The following is an 18,171-nucleotide window of genomic DNA, read 5'->3' on the forward strand; positions in this document are numbered from 1 at the left end:
AATAAAAAACTTGGCCAATTTATTTGGGTTTTTGTAAAAATAAATATTTTTTATTTGTCAAAATCTATTTGTAAATTCAATATAATTTTATTTGACTCATTTGAGTAGATTTGCTAATTATTTTGTTGAATCAATTCGATAAACATTTAAGTTGAGTTTTAAAATAATGTTTAAACTATTTATATTTTTTAATAAACCTAATATACATAGATCAAATTAGTTTGATGATGATGATAACCATACTTGTCATCATCATGCATGTGAGTTAAAAATCACTAGTTTTTGGAAGAGAAAATAAGGAAATTTTTTTTTCTTCCTTCATGTAGATCTTAATTTTTTTTTTTTCATTGTTATATAAGAGATGACTATAGTCAAGGGCATGTCATTAATTTCAAAACATAGAATTACTTCAAATATTCTTATATAAACACATTTCTTTAAACCTCAAAATCCATTGAAAGGGTAATATGACATTTTCGCTTCAAAAATCCTTTTAGACTAACATTTGATCAAATAAGTACTGAAGAGTCCATATTTTATTTTTATTCATAAAGGACTTTTTGGTACATATTTTCAAAAAATTGGTCTTTGGGGTCATTGTCCCTAAATAAAAAGTGTCGAGTTTGACAATAAAAAATGATGAACTCAACAATAAATAAAAAACATCAAGTTCGACAAAAAAAAAAAAGATGTGAACTCGACAATAGATAAATAAAAAACAGTGATTCTGCCAATACCGAGGGACCATTAAGAAAGAAAAAGTTTACTAAATGTCCCATCCAGCTACCATGCAAAACTTAGGGACCAATTAGAAAGAAATCCATCCACCAAGGTCCTTCAAGTAATTTTTCCTTCTTTCTTTAATCCAAATGTTTTTGCACATGATTGGGTTGAGGTGTGTTGAATGAATATATTTATATACATGGGTCAGGATCCGTAGATAATATTCTAGATAACGGTTTGTCCTATGTGACAAAACTATTTCGGAATAGGCTGATTTTTTGTGAGGATGATCCCCTCACCATAGAGATCATCCTCACAAAAAAATCAACCCATTCCAAAACTTTTTTTTTCCATATAAGACAAAACACTTTGTCTAGAAAATTGTTAAGAATGTTGTCTACGGATCCTAACCCTATATATAGTGTTAAGAAAAATTTCCTTGGCTTGTGTGAGGATTAGGGTTGCAAATTGGGTGGTTGGGCTGGGATCAAGTCGGGCTCAACTCAATTGATAGGCAAGTTTAGGTTGAGTCATGTAGAACATGAGTTGAGTTTGGTTAGACTAATTCAACTTGACCTTAATTTGGGTTTAGCTCTTGTTGAGGGTTTGGACTATCTCGTTCAACCCTAATCCAATAATATATAATTTTATATATATAAATTATTTCTTGCTTAATATATAAACTTTTTATTTTTATTAATTATATATATTTGTTTAAAATATGAAATTTCTTTGTTAATTAACATAAGAGCCTGTTTCCTCCCCTCCCTTTTGGTAATCCAGGGAGGTGGGACTCTATGGCCGTGAGCATACCTCTATCTGAAGAGCTACTTGTTCAACTAGTTTAATCCACCCAAAACTACCTAACTCTAACTAAGCTAAGGATAGAAGCTCAAGTTAGGGTTGAGCTTGGATCTACTTTCCAACCCGTTTAGGTTGCAGACCTAATAAGGGTATTCTTTTCCGGACGAAGATGGTGAGTTGTACTTATTTTGATGAATAGGTTTTTCTTGGAAGAGAATACGATGCATGAGATATATTGTATCATTATCAATGTATCTCATAGTAAAAGGAAGGTTAAGGTTGTGATTGAGAATAAAATATTTAGCAATATTTATTAAAGATATTCTAGGTTCATTAGGAATTATAGATAATTAATATATCTATGTTAGGTTATTTTCTATATCTTAGTTGATGTAATCTCTATAAATATACCTTGGTGGGGTTCATGTAATGATCATCCAAGAATTCTTAATAAAATAAGTTCTTCTACATTTCTCCCTCTAGTTAAATGTGAAGATTAAAGAAAAGACGCTCTGGTGAACAATAATTTTCAAGGGACAAAATGTCTTTAGATGCCAATGAGTCTATGAGGCTTCATATTTTAAGTGCGTCATGGAAACCTGATTAACCAATTTAATCTATAAACCTGATTATTCAGGTTCAACTAAAAGTTCAAGTAGGGTTTGGTTTCCCAACACTCTTTTGGCATACTAAACGAAGGGAGATGTCTTATATCTGATTGACTAAATAAGTAAAATAACGTTAAAAGTAGAGGTATTTAATTATTGCATTTTTTTTTTGAAGATCTATCAAGAATCAAGTCATATACATGCTTGGGTTTGCATAATTAAAATCAAAACCTGTTTAAAATATACTTATTTCAATTTTTTCTAAGTTTGAGATTTAATCTTTTTGAGGCTCCAACACTTACTAGAACTGAGTAACTAACCATTCATCAACTCTTCATCCACATTAGGTTACAGAGTTTCTTCAATTTAAAGGTGTCAACTTGCTAAGTTGATAAAGTTTGTCAGTTTTAGTACCACCACCATCATCATGGTTGCCATCCATGCGTTATTCCTCTATTCAATTCTATCTAGAGTTACCTCTAACCCGGTTGTCTACTTCAGAAGAGAGAGAATGAGAGAGAAAGAGAGAAATTTCCCAAAACGTGATAAACCTTGATGAAATTGGGCTCATTGTTCATTTGAATTCCCAAAACATTAAGAGCGAGATCACAGTGAGCCAGAATTTGAAAAACTTGCAATCTTGCTCTTTATGTATTAGAAATTAAAATGAACAATAAGCCAGAATTGGAATTTCGTTATATTCAGCTCACGAAATGGTAATTTAACACCCCCAACCCTCCTCTAAAAAAAAAAAATTCCTTAAGAGAAAGGATTCTATAATCACTCATAAAATCACTTAAAAGGAGAAATAATCAATAAATCCAAAAGAGAGAATGCTAAACAAGTGAGAAGCTTAGGAGAAAGCTAGCGGATTTGGAAGAGAGTAGTACTAGAGTGGGTGACCTCCTGGGAAGTCCTCTTGTTGAACTAATCCCTCTTCTTAACTATCGAAGATTCTAGCTTGCAAAGTTGGTTAAAGTCTATGAATGTTGATATCATGACTTAGGTTGAAAACCGCCTTGTGGACTAATTACTAACAACTAACTTACTTGCTTATCTAAGAAAAAGGGGCTGAAAATTACACTATAGAAGTAGAAGTAGATTCTTGGATCATGTTTTTCTCTCATGCACAAAACTTTTATATGAAAAAAACAGACATTATCTAGTTTCCAATCCTCTATAACAGCTAAATAAGAAGAGAAATAAAGCATAAACAAGGCATAGAAATCAATCAAACAATTGAAATTAATGACCTAAATAATTGTTGTTGTTGTTGTAGGTAAGATCAAGAGAAATTTAACAAAAAAATCCCCAAAGTAAACAACGAATCTGTGAAACGATGCAAGAAACGGAAACAGGAAATGATTCGAGTAACGAATGAAAGACACAAGATATGTTCACGTAGAAGCAACTTTGAGTATGTTTCAATTGAGGATTAGTAATTCAAAGCGAAGAATGAAACCTTAATTTGAAGCCAATTTGTGTCTGTGTTCTCCTTCCTAAGATACCAAACAAGTTGTTGTCATGAAATTTTATATTCAATTCAGCTTATTAACGATTCTACATGATTTCAAAATGCATCTAAGTTAACATGATCAAATTATACGACTTCGAACATAATTGAACCGAGGATTTGATGGAGACGAATGTTACTATAGGGTTTTTGTCACCAAATTATAGAGAGATTGATTAAAAATACACAAAAGTCCAATATATGTTTTTGTGGTAATCTCTCACAAGAACACAAGTACAACAAACAACAATTACAACAACATAATAACAAATACATTAAGTCACATAAAAAAGCATATTTCACCTTACAAATCATAGACTTGCTTTCCAGTGAACTTAACTTCGATCGGGCTAACGTTCTTCCCGATCGATCGGAAGTTCACCCCAACACCTTGACGGCCCGGGTTCACCTTCTCGGGATAGACTCCATCCTTGGGGTGAAGATATTGAACCTCACCATTAGGGAACACCCTATAAAACTGATACTTGATCTTGTACTTAGACCTTAGTCTAGTACCAAGAGCCAAACATTGTTCCTTTCTAGCCAATTTAAGCAAATTAGGCCCTTCTCTCATTATTGCTGCACCTCCAGTGGGCATTTCAAATATTTGTTCCTTAGGAGAATCCCATGTGATCACATAGAATTCTTCGACTTGGGCCTTTCGTAAAAGGCCCCCGGTGCTACCACCGAAGATTGGAGATGGTGTGTTTGGGTCCAGTTCAGGTGGGGTGAAGCCCACTGGGGCTTCTTGGACGACGGTGGTTTTTTCCTCCGCGGCGCAAACCTTAATTGATCGTTGCGCCACGGAGAATGTGAGTGGCCTCGGACTAGTGAACGATAACAATGAGGATTGTTTCCATGGTACGAGGGAACGGTTGGTGGAGATGGTTGGGGTGAAGAGGGAAGCTTGGGTTGCCATGGCCATGGAAGTTTGGGGGAGAAGGGTTGGTTGGTTGTGACAGTAGTTGTGTGGGAACGATGTGGCACATAGAGAAGGGTGTGTGTGGAAGTAAGTGAAGGATTTTAGATGGGTGGTGGACATGGGTTGTTTGGATATTTGGATAAGGTGATATGGGTTGGACCAATAAGGTAGTTGGAGTTTGACACATAGGCTTACCCTCACCTTAGTTCCTTTACTTCTCTATATCTTTTTCTTGCTTCTTAGATACTATAATAATATTCCTCAGTTGTCCTTATTAGATGGATAAGTTGACTGTTGCAGTTACTGCTCAGGGGTAAAAATGGCCAAATTTAACATCTTATTATTGCTTATATCTGTTTATTTATTATTCATAGCAGTTAGATTTGAAAATTTTACGTCATTAGCTTAAAATCCAATCTTTTTTTTTAGACCTGCTATTGGCACTCCAACTTTTACCAATTACACCCCAATTTCTTAAATTAGTTGTCACACCCCAATTACAGATTAAAACACACAGTTCATACATTACAAAGATTTGGCTTATTTAATCAAATTTCAATAGTTGTTTAGAATTAGGTTTAGGCTCATAAAATCCTAAACCCTAAACGAGAGAGAGAGAGAGAGAGAGAGCGAGCTACTATTGGCACCCCAACTTTTTCTTATTCCTCAACAGTTCAGTTTTTTATATTTTTTTAATTGGAGTGTAATAAGTAAAAGTGTGCCCATAGCTCCTCTCTTTTTTTTTACCCACAGGCCCAACCCATAATGAAAATGCTTAAATAAATTGGTATCAAGAACTTATATTACAATGGGATTTTGGAGAGATTGAAACCAATGGGTTTTTGGTTAGAAAAATCAAAGATTTCTTTGGAAATGTTAAAACCCCTCTTCTTTTGAGAAGATAAATTAAGGAATAAGGGATGAGGTTGAAGGCAAACTGTGTGGCTGAACAGTTTAAAATAAAATTTTACATCCCAACAAAAAATTAATTATCCAAGGCAAGATTTAAATTCATCATGATATATATTCCAAAACAGAACAAGGCCATCCTGATGCATTTAAATGTTTTGTGTTACAAAGCTCAATATTTCATTAATAGAACTTTGAACTACAATCAAGGTGTAATGTTTCTGGTCTAGACTCCACAATCAAATTTTGGAGGCATTTAATTTGTGTGTGTTTCCCACTCATGCTTCATGGAACTATGTCTCCCTTGGTGCAGGCATCAGCCTCAGCCTTTCCTCGGAAGACTGATAAACCTTTTCTTCGGACAGAAGTGATTGTAAGTCACTCCCATTTGCCAAGCTGTTGAATTCTACTGCCTTAGATGGCATTGTTGGGTACCGCCGTTGGCAGAATGTCATCAATCTCTTCACAGATTGCAGGTACTTGCGAGTTGTCTCATCGTTCATGATGTGAGCCACACTGTTAGTGTAAATCTTCTCACGAGCCGAACGCTCGTGGATGCCAACCATAGTAACACCGATGGGCCAAGGTGCATTTCCGATGGCCATTTTGATATACTGGTCCATTGCAGCTAAGTAGTCTCGCTTCATGCAGCATTCAACCACTACTAGCAATGCCTGGCGGATATCATCGGGAAGAATCTGCAATAGGAAAAGAATACTTGTTTTAAAGCATTGGGCATCAAAGAACAATAAGAATCTCATAAAGTGTGGATGTGTTGTAAGCACATCCAAACAAAAGATATCAAGGAGATCAAAAGTGCTTCAGAGAATTTGATTCAGTTTGGGTCTAAAGAGCATATATACCTTACAAATAAAGGTCGAATAGGGTACCAATTAACCAATCAAGGGTGAGGAGGTATACCCTCAAAACTAACAAAACTCGAGAAAAAAATAGTTGGTGTTACACCATGGGCAAGCCTACGAAAGATTGCACTTGGTATAAAAGAATTTGAACATAAGAAGGCTGAACATGACAACAGTATCTGCAGTGCTATTAAGCCTTTTAGCTAATTATTATTCACAACTACAATTCTAAATAAAATGCAAATGAATCCTATCCATTCTTCATTTTAATACTTATAGTATGGATGTACATGTTGCAACGTTCTTTGAAAAACCTATGTAATAATACTTTCTAGCAGAAATTCCTTTGTTAGTATTCAGATTGAGAAATCATGAAAGGATCCAATTTCAATATTTTTTTCCTTTCCCATACCATTTCTTCTTGTATTTTTTTTCCGCTTATCGTGGGTAACCCCACACTTCGGGTGAGACTAATCCCACGGTCACACGCACCGCCCCCTCCGAAAGTCCTACGTGCAACTGGTTTAGTTGAAGGACAACCGGACCCTGGAGGGTGGCCCCCAAGGAATTCATTGCTTTGTGGGGTTTTGAATAAAAGTTGGCTGGTTAAAGTGGTGGTATGATTCTAGAATGCCACGTGGCCAATGTGTCCCAAGAAGACTACAGTAACACCAACGATGCTTTACAGAACCGAATTTTCACAATCACGAAACAAAATATTCATAGATTGGGCATAGCAGAGGTGAGGCTATTGGGATGGATGAATAGAAGAACTATGGAAGTTTTTTTTTTATGAATACAAATGAAGATAAAATTAGAAACAAAGGCATTCATGAAAATGTAGGGAGCCCAATAGATGATAATCTAAGGTAAAATCAAAGATGGTTCAATAATGTGCAATGAAGACCGTGACAATCTCAATTAGAATGAACATGCAACTGAAAGGTTCTAAGGAGCAATGGAAATGAATTAAGGCAGTGAGAGCGGGTATGAACATACATTAATTAGCAAAAGACATGGCTTTAGATAGAATTGAATAGAGGACTAGGATTCATTTAGCTGTCCTAAAGTTTTGGGATAAGGCTTTGATGATGATGACTATTACGAGGAGAGACACAACCCTACTAGTGTGAGTATAGACAGAACTCCATCTTCACTCTTGTGTGATATGTGCCCATTAGAGGATGCTTCAATGATTTAATTTTAGATGTTCAAGCAACTTCTGAAAGATCTAGAGAAAGACTGAAAAGAACGTCCACTGAGGTAGTAAGAGTGGATATGAACACACTTGAATCAACAAAACAGAAGGCTTTAGGCAGGACTGATGGGGGGACTTGAATCGCTTAGTGTACTCCAAATCTTTGGAATAAGTCTTTGATGATAGAGATGATGATGACGATAGTGTTTTGGAAATTACGGGACCCCATACACATTGTCAAAACACCCTCTAGTGGCAACATGTTAGCACAATTGCATGAATAGATTCATAATCCTTTACTCATACTAAAGGGTGAGCACCCTCTTCGTATGAGATCTAATTTATAACTAGATCGACACTTCTGACACAATCTTTTTCCCTTTCTTTATTTTATTATTATTATTTTAAATTTCAGAGTTTAGAGAAGGAGAAAGAAAGGAAGAAATAGTCGGGCAAATACAAATTATGGGATGAGTTGCCTGTTGAAGTAAATAGATGTATCATATGGCAGATGTGCCCCAAACATCGCCACACCATCCCACCAAACAGTTAACCATTTGCATGGATATCATCATTTTTGTTGCAAAGAAAGAACAAAGAATCCAGATAGTTTTTAAATTTTGCATATTTTTTTAACAAACGTGCTTTACATCTAAACTTAACTCCTTGTTGTCAAGCATGCTAAGTGTTACTTTCATGTATCACATTCCACTAGAAAATGCCACTACTGGGCTTAGGCCCATAGCTCACTTGTTGACATTTGACAATATTGCAGTGCAATTTTGAGGTTGTGGGCTTAACTTCAGCTTACCAACAAAAATTAATTTGTTACTTTTATCTTGATGAAAATTTATTTTGGTCTCCAAGACATCAAAAATCTTCTTTCATCTTTCTCTTATTATTCTCCAAGTTGTAGGGAATACAATCCTCCCCTCGGACTTTTAGATCTTCTTATGGAGCAAATGACTTTCAAACCCTCTTTCATTTAATCCATGAGCTAGCCCCTTTAACCAACTGCACTCCTAACATTGAACATCCAGTACATCTGCGAATTATGTAGAGATTCTACAAAAGCTATTGAATGAAGGGAGATTCTTTAGTCCCTAGCTCTCTTTTATCAAGCCTCTCTTTCATTTCTGACTCTTCTAAGTCGAACCATAAAAACTTAAAAAAGGCATAAAAGACCTACTTTCAAGATTTTTTTTATAAGTAAAATTTCATTAGCTAAAGGAAAGCGAGTTTGGTCGAGATGACCAACCAAGCGCGACCAAATACAAAGGATCCAATCTCCCGTAATACAACACACACCCTCCCAATTAGCTACAAAATCTTGAAACCTTACACCTCTTAAGTTCTTTGAAGACCTACTTTCAACATTCAAAATCAAACTACCTAATGTGACAAATTATTCATAGTTTTCAGAATCAGATAACAATAACAGAAACGGTTTCTACTTCCTCTTGTATTCCCCTATAAACAATTACTTTCCTTCCAAAGTGGTGAAAGTATGCTGATGCTTGTAAGTTCAATATACGTGTTCATTAAAAAATGCATCATGCTCACCCTTTAATCCCTCAAAGCAGTTCTAAGACAAATTTTAGCTTAGAATCTCTAAGGTGCTTCATATTTGATAGCCATGTTGCCTCACACCAAGCACAACTATAGTGAAACACTGTCACGTCGCCCTTATGTTCTCCCAAGACAAACTTGATAAGACTCTAAAGAGAGGTTCACAATCACAAATAGAAGGAACTGAAAATAGCAATCTCAATTGTGTCCATCTCATGCCTCTCATGATAAGTCTCCCTTCTCTTCATCACAGTCTAATTTCAGGCAATAGAAACTACACAACTTCATGTGAAGAAATATCATTTACTACATCTCGGCTCCAACAATCATGGTGAAGTTGTCCTACTAGTATTAGTCAATGTAGAATTTGCATCAACTTTCAAAATTGAATGCAAATATCTCAGTTATACCCACTTACGACAGAAGTTGGCGATACCAATCTCATCAAAGTGAGCATGAACCCATAGCTCAATTAGTTGACATCTTGCAATGCAAGTTGAGGTCATGGGTTCTAGTCAAGCTTACCGATTTAAAAAATATAATTAAATATAATCAAACTTTACTCAAAGCATGTAATTCATAAACTATACTCCTAACATAGGCAACTTCTAATTGTTCACCAAAGCATTTCACAGCATTAAATCTATACTCAACAAAAAAAAGTTCAATTCTTGATAATGGATAAACCCTAATATATCAAATTTAAAGAAAAATTTGATACCTTCTTCCTGCAAAACTTAAAGAGTGGATTCAAATACCGGGCACACTGCTTGAACGTGGCTACCATCGACTTCCCCTTTGCAGTCCTCTTCTCAACCTCTTGCATATCATTAAGTTCTTGATTCCATTCATTCAAAAGCCTCTTAAAGAAAACAAGAATCTTATCCTCATCGCACATATCCTCGTAATTCGCCTTCAACCGTTTCGAATCCTTATCGCCATCACCACCAGAAGACCCTCCATCGCCGCTAATTTCATCATCACCACCACCACCTCCACCCTCAGCATCCTCCATCCCGTCTTCCTTACTCTTTCGCTTCCGATCGCTCACAATCCCCGTCTTTTGCCTCTTACGTAGCTCCGAAATGTCTCGTAAAAAGTCATTCGTTTGCCCTTCGGTCATATCGCTATCGACCTCAAAAACTCCAGCTTTGAGAGTGAATTTGAGGCGATCGAGCCGAGCTTCATCGTCTTCACCGAAGAGAGTGATGGGTTGTTTGAGGAATCGAAGACGACGGATTACTTCCTGCTTTGGGAGGACTAGGTCATCGATTTTCTGTTCTTCGGTTAGGGTTTCTAGGGTTTTGGAAGATGAGGGTGGATGGTCTGATTTGGAATTAGGGTTTTGGGAATTGGAGGAAGAGGAGTTGGTGATTGAGGAGGAAAGATTGGATTTTTCTTTGTTTCGGAAGGATTTGGCTTCTAATTCTCGTTTTTCTTCTTCGCGAAGCTTTTGGATTTTCTTCTGCTCGATTTCAGAGCGTTTGAAGACTCTCTTCCCTCCAACTTCTTCTGCTAAACTCTGTCTCTTCTTCTTCAATTCTTCTCTCAAGAGATCCATTTGATGTCTCCCTCTCTCTCTCTCTCGATCGAATTTGAGTTGCAGAGAAGCGCTTCGAAGTGAAGAAGCAGATAAAGAAACGCACGACCAACAGCGGAATTCAATATTATTTTCTTTTTGATGAAAAAGGGAGGTAATTTACAGAGAATGCTATTGCCACACCAACTTTTGCTAACGCCACACTGCACAATTCTTTGGTGATTTACATTGGAATTGGTGTGGCATTAACATAAAGAGTCGTTGATTTCATTGTTTACATCTCGAGAAAAAAAAAATCTATGGTCATTTGTGTACTGCTATGTCAATGCAGTGCCCAGTGAAGTCAATGTAGCACGACTCTTTGCTAATGCCACCCCTACATGTGTAGCAAAACTTGGTGTGGCAATTAAATCTCTCCTTATTTAACTTTTAAAATGATTATAGAAGAAAATTAAATTATAGGGGCGGTTCATGTGCCATATGTAAAAACAATGGTTTTTCAAAATATGGGTTAGAGGTTTAGGATTGAGCTGATTTTTTGCGAGGATGGTCACTATGACGAGAAGATCATCCTCACAAAAAATTAGCTCAATTTGAAACTTCTAAATCCATCAAAAGTAATTTACAAATTATTGGCAAAAAATCGTCGGTCCACATTCTAAATTATTTTTAATAGGGTCAGAAGTTTTAGATTGGATTGATTTTTTTTTTCTTTTTTCAGATGATCTTCCCATCATAGAGATCATCCTTACAAAAAATCAACTCAATCCAAAACTTCTAACCCATATTTTAAAATTTTATTAATGCTACATTGTTTTTACATATGTTTTTTCATATGTCCCTTGATCCGTTCCCTAAATTATAATTATATATTATATTTAATTTTCATTTAAGTTATACTAAAAAATATTCATCTAATTAAAATAGAAAAATTACTAAAAGGGGTTAAATATTTTAATATTTAGAAAAAAAATTTATCAGAAACGAATTAAGTCGTTGGACAGTTCAACGTTTTAGGAACTCGATGGACTATCCAACATTTTAAAAGGAGACTAAAATGTTGGGGGTGTTAAAGCAAGCTATTAAAATGTTGGGCAGTCCAACGTTTTAAGGCATCAGAGGGCCTTTTTAGTAAAATAATGTATTTTAACACATTAAAACGTTGGATAGTTCAATGAGTTACTAAAATGCTGGACTATCCATCTACTTAATTCTTTTTTGGTAATTAAAAAAAAAAAAAATTGTAAATGTTAAAATATTTAAACCCTTTTTAATAATTTTCTCAATTAAAATTTTTATGAATAATATAAGATATTATAGTAAGTCAGACTAGGCATTGTTAAGTCTTAGATCAATTTGAATCTTATAGGCTAAAAATTATCGAGCCCAATCCTACTTTTTGGGCAGTCAGAACGGGCTAAGTCAGACTAGTGGGCTCAATGGACACCCCTAAAAGTACCCTTAGATTTGGGATACCAATAGGTGCCAAATAAAAATTAAAAAAAAGTTCGAAATTAATAGATTCAGGAAAAAAAAAAAAAAAACCTATAAGACAAGAGATAGAAATAAGAGTATTTTGGTAATTTTTAGAACGATCTCTTATGGAGATCCACAGTTAACAAGAGGGGTATGAGGTATGTTTCAACTTGAAAACACAAAGGCATCTCAATATTCATTGAAACTCTAGGGGTGTGTCTAAAATACTAAATTTAGTTTATATTTGGTGTGCACTATAGAAAAAGTTAATGTGGAAAAAATTTGTTGGGCCATTTGTCCAAGTGCCATGAATCCTAGGGATGCAACTCGATTCTATTTGATTCCGATTGGGGCCAAATTAGAATTGAACTAACATAAGTCAGTTCCCTGAATAAGAATCAAAACGAAGCCAAAATTCCAATAGAACCAAATCAAACCAAACTAAAGTTGATTTGGTTTGGTTTGATTTTATGGGTGCCAATGTCCTATAAACTGGCTTGAAAGCAACATATTTTTAATGAAAAAATAAATCAATAATAAACATGAAATTTCATATAATAAGTGATTAATCTATTCATAAAAAAAAAAAAAAAAAAATCATTAATATATGTCCTAGCTTCTAAAATAATTCATATGCGGTCAGAATTCGGTGGACGGCTCTGATGGTCCTAACATGCACCGATCCAAAATCGCTTTGAGCACTCCCCGTCCCTTCGCGGTGGCCTAGTACTTGCCATAAACACCCCGGCGCTCAAGTTAGAGAGACAGAGGAACAACAATCGATACTAACTAGTCCTCGATCCTTTATAATAGTGCTTACTGTGTTATTTAGCCCCCCCCCCCTCACTTTCCCTAGGGTTTCCCCCCTATAGACTGTAGTATAGGCCGTAATCATGGGATTTCTGTTAATTCTGAGGGGTTGTTTACCTAATTGTGGTATCTTAGAATGATCGAATTTATCTGTTATAATTGCATCCGAGATTTTCGAAACTGACTTGTACACAACAGTATTGCGTCTTTCTCGAGGTCTACCCTACCTTGCCTAGCTGGGCTGGCTTTGCTTAGTGCTGTGCTTACCTGCAAACCAGGCTAGAGAGGCCTCTGCTTTGGCTTGCCTTGCTTACTGGGTAGCGCTTCATTACTGGTCTGTGTTAGGTATCCTCTGACTGATTTGGACACTACGGTTAAGATTAATGCGCAATTATTTTCCTTTACAATTCATAATATATTATATTTATATATATGGGTCACGTTCCTACGACCCTTATTATGACTCACATTGTGACACCGTTTTTGTCTTATATGGGCAAAAGGTTTGGAATGGGCTGATTTTTTGTGAGGATGATCTCTATGGTGAGGAGATCATCCTTGCAAAAAATCATCCCATTCCAAAACTTCTAACCCCATCAAAATTGATTTACAAAAATTGGATGGTCTAAAATTTTTCAACTCGTAAACATGGGGCTAGAAGTTTTATAATGAGCTGATTTTTGGCAAGGATGATCTCCTCACCATAGAGATTATCCTCACAAAAAATCAGCCCATTCCAAACATTTTTGCCCATATAAGACAAAACACGGTGTCGCAATGTGAGTCGTAATAAGGGTCGTAGGAACCGACCCTATATATATATATATAGAGAGAGAGTCGTGTTCGATATACACTTACATCTCTACAAATCATTTGTGCCGTCGGATTAAACACAGATTTGCGGTCGAGATCGATTGTACAATCCATCATATTTCTTACGAAATAAGATTGAAAAATTAGTTTTACCTTCCCATAAAACTGATCTTCCTCTCTCAACTTCGTATTTTTCATTTCTCTACATAAGAACGACGTATTATTTACATATGGAATGATTCAAATCTGGTTTCTCTTGTATTAAGCATTACATGTTCATTTTGAAAAAGAAAAAGAAAATAAAACCCACTCTATACACGGGTTTAGTCCACCATTAATGATGGTTCAGATCTGATTTCTCAAGTATACATGGGTTTAGTCCACATTAATGGCGAACTTTGTCAAGCCTCTAAAAATCCTAAACGCTTTAAAGCTATAACCAAATATAAAGAAGATAAGGAATTGATAGACGGGGGGAGGGGGGGGGGGAGATCAAATCTTGTACAACTTTTTCAGATTTGATGGTCATCGCGATCTGCTCCAAAAATTTCAATACACCATTAATGGCGAGAGAGAGGATTGAGCTGAGAGGGGAGAGACCAAGAGGATGACTTTGATGTGAATCAATTTTTTAAGGTTTTTTTTTTTGTTCGTTAGAGACTAAGTCGTTCTATTTTGTTTTGAGTTTTAAGTGATTGAAGGATATGAAATTAAATGGACTCTTTTTAAAGGAGGGCGGAATAAAAAACACATAAATTTATAACTTAAATGAAAAATGGATTTCAATCGTTAGATCAAGCACGATCTACCGGCTGAGCTCATTTGTGGAGATATGAGTAGAGATAAGTGTACACGGAACGCGACCCATATATATATACCTTATGGGGACGTTAGTATTCTCCTACACCATTTTTTTCCAATAATACTCCTATCCATTTTGTCATTTAGTGAAAAGACAAGGATATATTAGTCTTTTTATATAAAAATATTTATTTATTTAATTAATACTTGTCTCTTTCATAATAAATGCTAAGGGCATTTAATCTTTAAAATTAAATGTTTAATTGCAATAAATGATTTGACAATCAATGCAAAGCAGCATTTATTATGTAAAAGACCATCATACCCTTATTTGTTTCCACTATAAGACAAAATAAATAGGGATATTATTAGAAAAATAAGTGTTGTAGAATGCTAAGGTCCCCATAAGGTCTTAGACATTAGCATTCCCTTATATATATAAGGATTCGGTTATCGATTTTGTTCATTTCTATATAAGCCTTGAACCAAGAATCGAATCCAACTAATCGGTTATTCACTCAGAATTGAATTGCAACTTGTTCCAAACCAACTCAAAGGTTTCGGTTTGGTTCGATTCTCAATTTGAACCAGACCAAATTGCATCCCCGATGAATTGGACGTGGAGTTCTTTCTTAATCCTTACTTTGGGTGGGTGATTCAGGTGGGGGATGAATCCAAACCCAACTATAAATAAACGGATGCTACATTACACCAACTCTAAACACCTATTGGGCCTAACTTATATCTTAATGGATTCGGGCCTAGCTCCAATTGATTTTTGGGCTTTAATAAATATTAAATTCATGCATCTTTAAAATCCATTTGACCTACTTTTTAATCAAAATTGGACTCCAATGATCATTCTAGAAATGAGTAAACGTCTTTTTTTAATTGATCGATAAGCCTATTTTTAGTAAGTTCAATAATTCAGTTCTAACAAGAGTTGGGCGCAGGTCTCTAATATCAACACTCAAAGGCTTTACCAACTAAGCTAACTGGCAACTGCAAGATGATGAGAATAAACTTGTTATTTTATTAAATGTTTTTGTTACAAAATCATACATCTATCTGTACGATATACAATTTGTGTGTAGGGGAAAGACTCTAATAAGACCAAAAATTATATGGATAGAGGAGTGAGAAAACATACGATCATACACACCTAAATTAAAGATACATATTACTCACACCAATTCTAGTTTTGATAAGTGAATGTAATCTCATTATTTCACATAATCCCACACTTCTATAAATAAACCTCATGAGTCATGATCGATATTTCTAATCTCCATTTCATACCCCACATTGTACTCTTTTGGATCCACTAACACATACATATCTATGCCCCCCTTTGGTGGTCCGTACACGACAAATAAGCCCAGTGGCTAAAAATCACCAATCAGACAGATACTTTGTATACAATCCATCGAAGTGAGGGACCAAAATAGTGTGCCATGAGGTGTGATCATACTAGCATTAATGCATCGTCCCATCAAAACTCCACAGTTTAGCGTGTTTGGGAAATAGTAGTACTAGGATGGGTGACCTCCTGGAAAGTCCTCGTGTTGCACCCCGTCTCACTTTTTAGTAAATTTATTTTACCCTAAAAAAAACATAGTGCCATGTTTCATAACAAGGAGATCAGAAGTTGGCTAGTCTATTATGTTTTTTAACATCCAATAAACTTACTTGGGTGTTTCTCTTTATGGGCCTAAAGCTAGATTTTGAAATGGGCCCATCAGAAATCTGACCCAATTGGATATATCTTTGCCCATAGAAAACAAGGACACTCAGATCTGATTGCTAGAATAGAAAATGAAGTTGTGCTGGACTCCTGATTATCCAAATTTTACCTGAAATTGGAGTGCAGATCCTATACTCCAGGGAGTTGGGTAACTACCTAACACCATATCTCCTTATAACTCATATAGCACACTCTTTGGGTCCTCTGGTACATGAATGTTGACCCAACCTTTAGTATATCTAAACACTAAATTTTAGCCTGATTGGTGATTTATACCCATTTGATTTGTTAATTTCTCGAAATGTTGTTCCATGTTGTAAAGGAGACCTGAAGCTAGGGAGTTAACTCCCTGTGAAGTAGAGGATCTGAATTTAATATAATAGCATGTATAGACCTATTGGCAGGACAAGGCCAAGCTCATGCCCAGTCCAGTCAGATATTGGGCCCACAGCCCAAACCTGATCCAAAGTGAGATGGAATATTTAGATACTTCAATTAAAAATATGAACCTGTTATAAAGATATTATTTGATAAATATATCTAGTTAAAATATATATATATATAAAATCTTAAGTAGCATAAATTAAATACGTTCACGATGATCCTACTTAGCTATTCTGCTTAAGAATAGATCTTGGATGAAGTTGCATTTTGATGGTATTTGTTTACGAATCTGGATCATAGAGGAGGGGTTAAAAAATTTCCGTACTTCGATGGTAATATATGTGGTGGCTTATTACTCTTTTTTAAGCACCTCTACTAATTTATCGACAAAGTTTCGGGCTCTGTGGGACGGGTTGAAGTTCATTCCAAATGTTTTCTCCCACTTTATTACTAATCCAAATCGATGATAAATATTTGGAGCGTTTAAAGGAGATTATTTTCAACATGATGTTGAGAATTGGTGCGAATGATTCACCTCAACTAAGAAAATCAGGTTGTGGATATGTGGGCAGGAGAAGCTATTCGAAATCATTTTGATTTCTGATTTTGTGATACTTCGGATTTAGAGATCAACTGAGATTTTCCCTCATTAAGATTTTTAAAATTATAAGGGAAAGTATTCCTCCAAGTCTCTGTGTTTTATTATATAAATATTCATGAATAAATCTATATATACTTACTCCTCGGCTTATAAAATCCACATAAATATAATGCGTTCGTCATATTTTCGATACCATCTTTTAATAAAAACAAATCAATTCATTCTGACATTCTTGATTTTGTGAAAAAGATTATTTGAAAGTAGAAAATCATAAATATAAAATTTAGTACCTACAATTTGAATATTTCTTCTACTTGAAGTTGTAGTCAATCTATCTTAATTCCATACATTTCTTATGAACACATAAGTGCTATATTGGATTTGAATCAGATTATTTTTAGTTAAATTTATATTGATTGACAAACTTCATTATGTTGTTACTAGCAAATATCACTATTTTTTATTTTGAATCTTCCAAGTCATCCCCTCAGAAGATCGATATCGAATTTTTTCCTAATCTTTCAATAAAAAGATTCATTCTCTTCATAAAAAATAGGAAGCAGACCAATAAAGAATGCCCAAACCATCTAAGTCGACGTTCTCTTAGTTTATCAGAATAATATTCTAAAACTTATTAAACTATTATGAAAATCGATTACATATTGACCCAATCCAATTCAAACTAGATCAATAGACAGCCTAGATATACTCCTATATATGCACTTTTATTGAATCTTATTGAATTGATACTTCACAGATTTCCACTTCAAGCATTATCTAAAGTGGTCTTGTTTGCCCATCTCATAATATATATAGTTTAAAATGCCATCCATGTTGGTCTCTCTATATCTAGTTGGTATCTTTCTTGGGCACTGAGAAAAGCTTTGCTTTGA

The 18,171-nt window shown here is 35.1% G+C and overlaps 2 protein-coding genes across 2 annotated transcripts; both read right to left on the bottom strand.

The window, feature by feature from the left end:
- Positions 1 to 3,820: 3,820 nt before the first annotated feature.
- On the bottom strand, positions 3,821 to 4,649 carry LOC147395768 (photosystem I reaction center subunit II, chloroplastic-like). Its single transcript, XM_086451839.1, has one exon. The coding sequence runs from the start codon at positions 4,571 to 4,573 to the stop codon at positions 3,953 to 3,955; it is 621 nt and encodes a 206-aa protein (XP_086307965.1). The 5' UTR covers positions 4,574 to 4,649; the 3' UTR covers positions 3,821 to 3,952.
- A 910-nt stretch (positions 4,650 to 5,559) lies between these two features.
- On the bottom strand, positions 5,560 to 10,774 carry LOC147395769 (splicing factor Prp18 family protein). Its single transcript, XM_086450651.1, has 2 exons — positions 9,831 to 10,774; positions 5,560 to 6,177 (listed from the first exon to the last, which is right to left on the bottom strand). The coding sequence occupies exons 1-2, from the start codon at positions 10,668 to 10,670 to the stop codon at positions 5,773 to 5,775; spliced, it is 1,245 nt and encodes a 414-aa protein (XP_086306777.1). The 5' UTR covers positions 10,671 to 10,774; the 3' UTR covers positions 5,560 to 5,772.
- Between the last annotated feature and the right edge of the window lie 7,397 nt (positions 10,775 to 18,171).

Source organism: Akebia trifoliata, chromosome 8, assembly GCF_017979445.1.
Source record: "Akebia trifoliata isolate Shusen 1 chromosome 8, ASM1797944v1, whole genome shotgun sequence".
In the NCBI taxonomy this organism is placed as follows: domain Eukaryota; kingdom Viridiplantae; phylum Streptophyta; class Magnoliopsida; order Ranunculales; family Lardizabalaceae; genus Akebia; species Akebia trifoliata.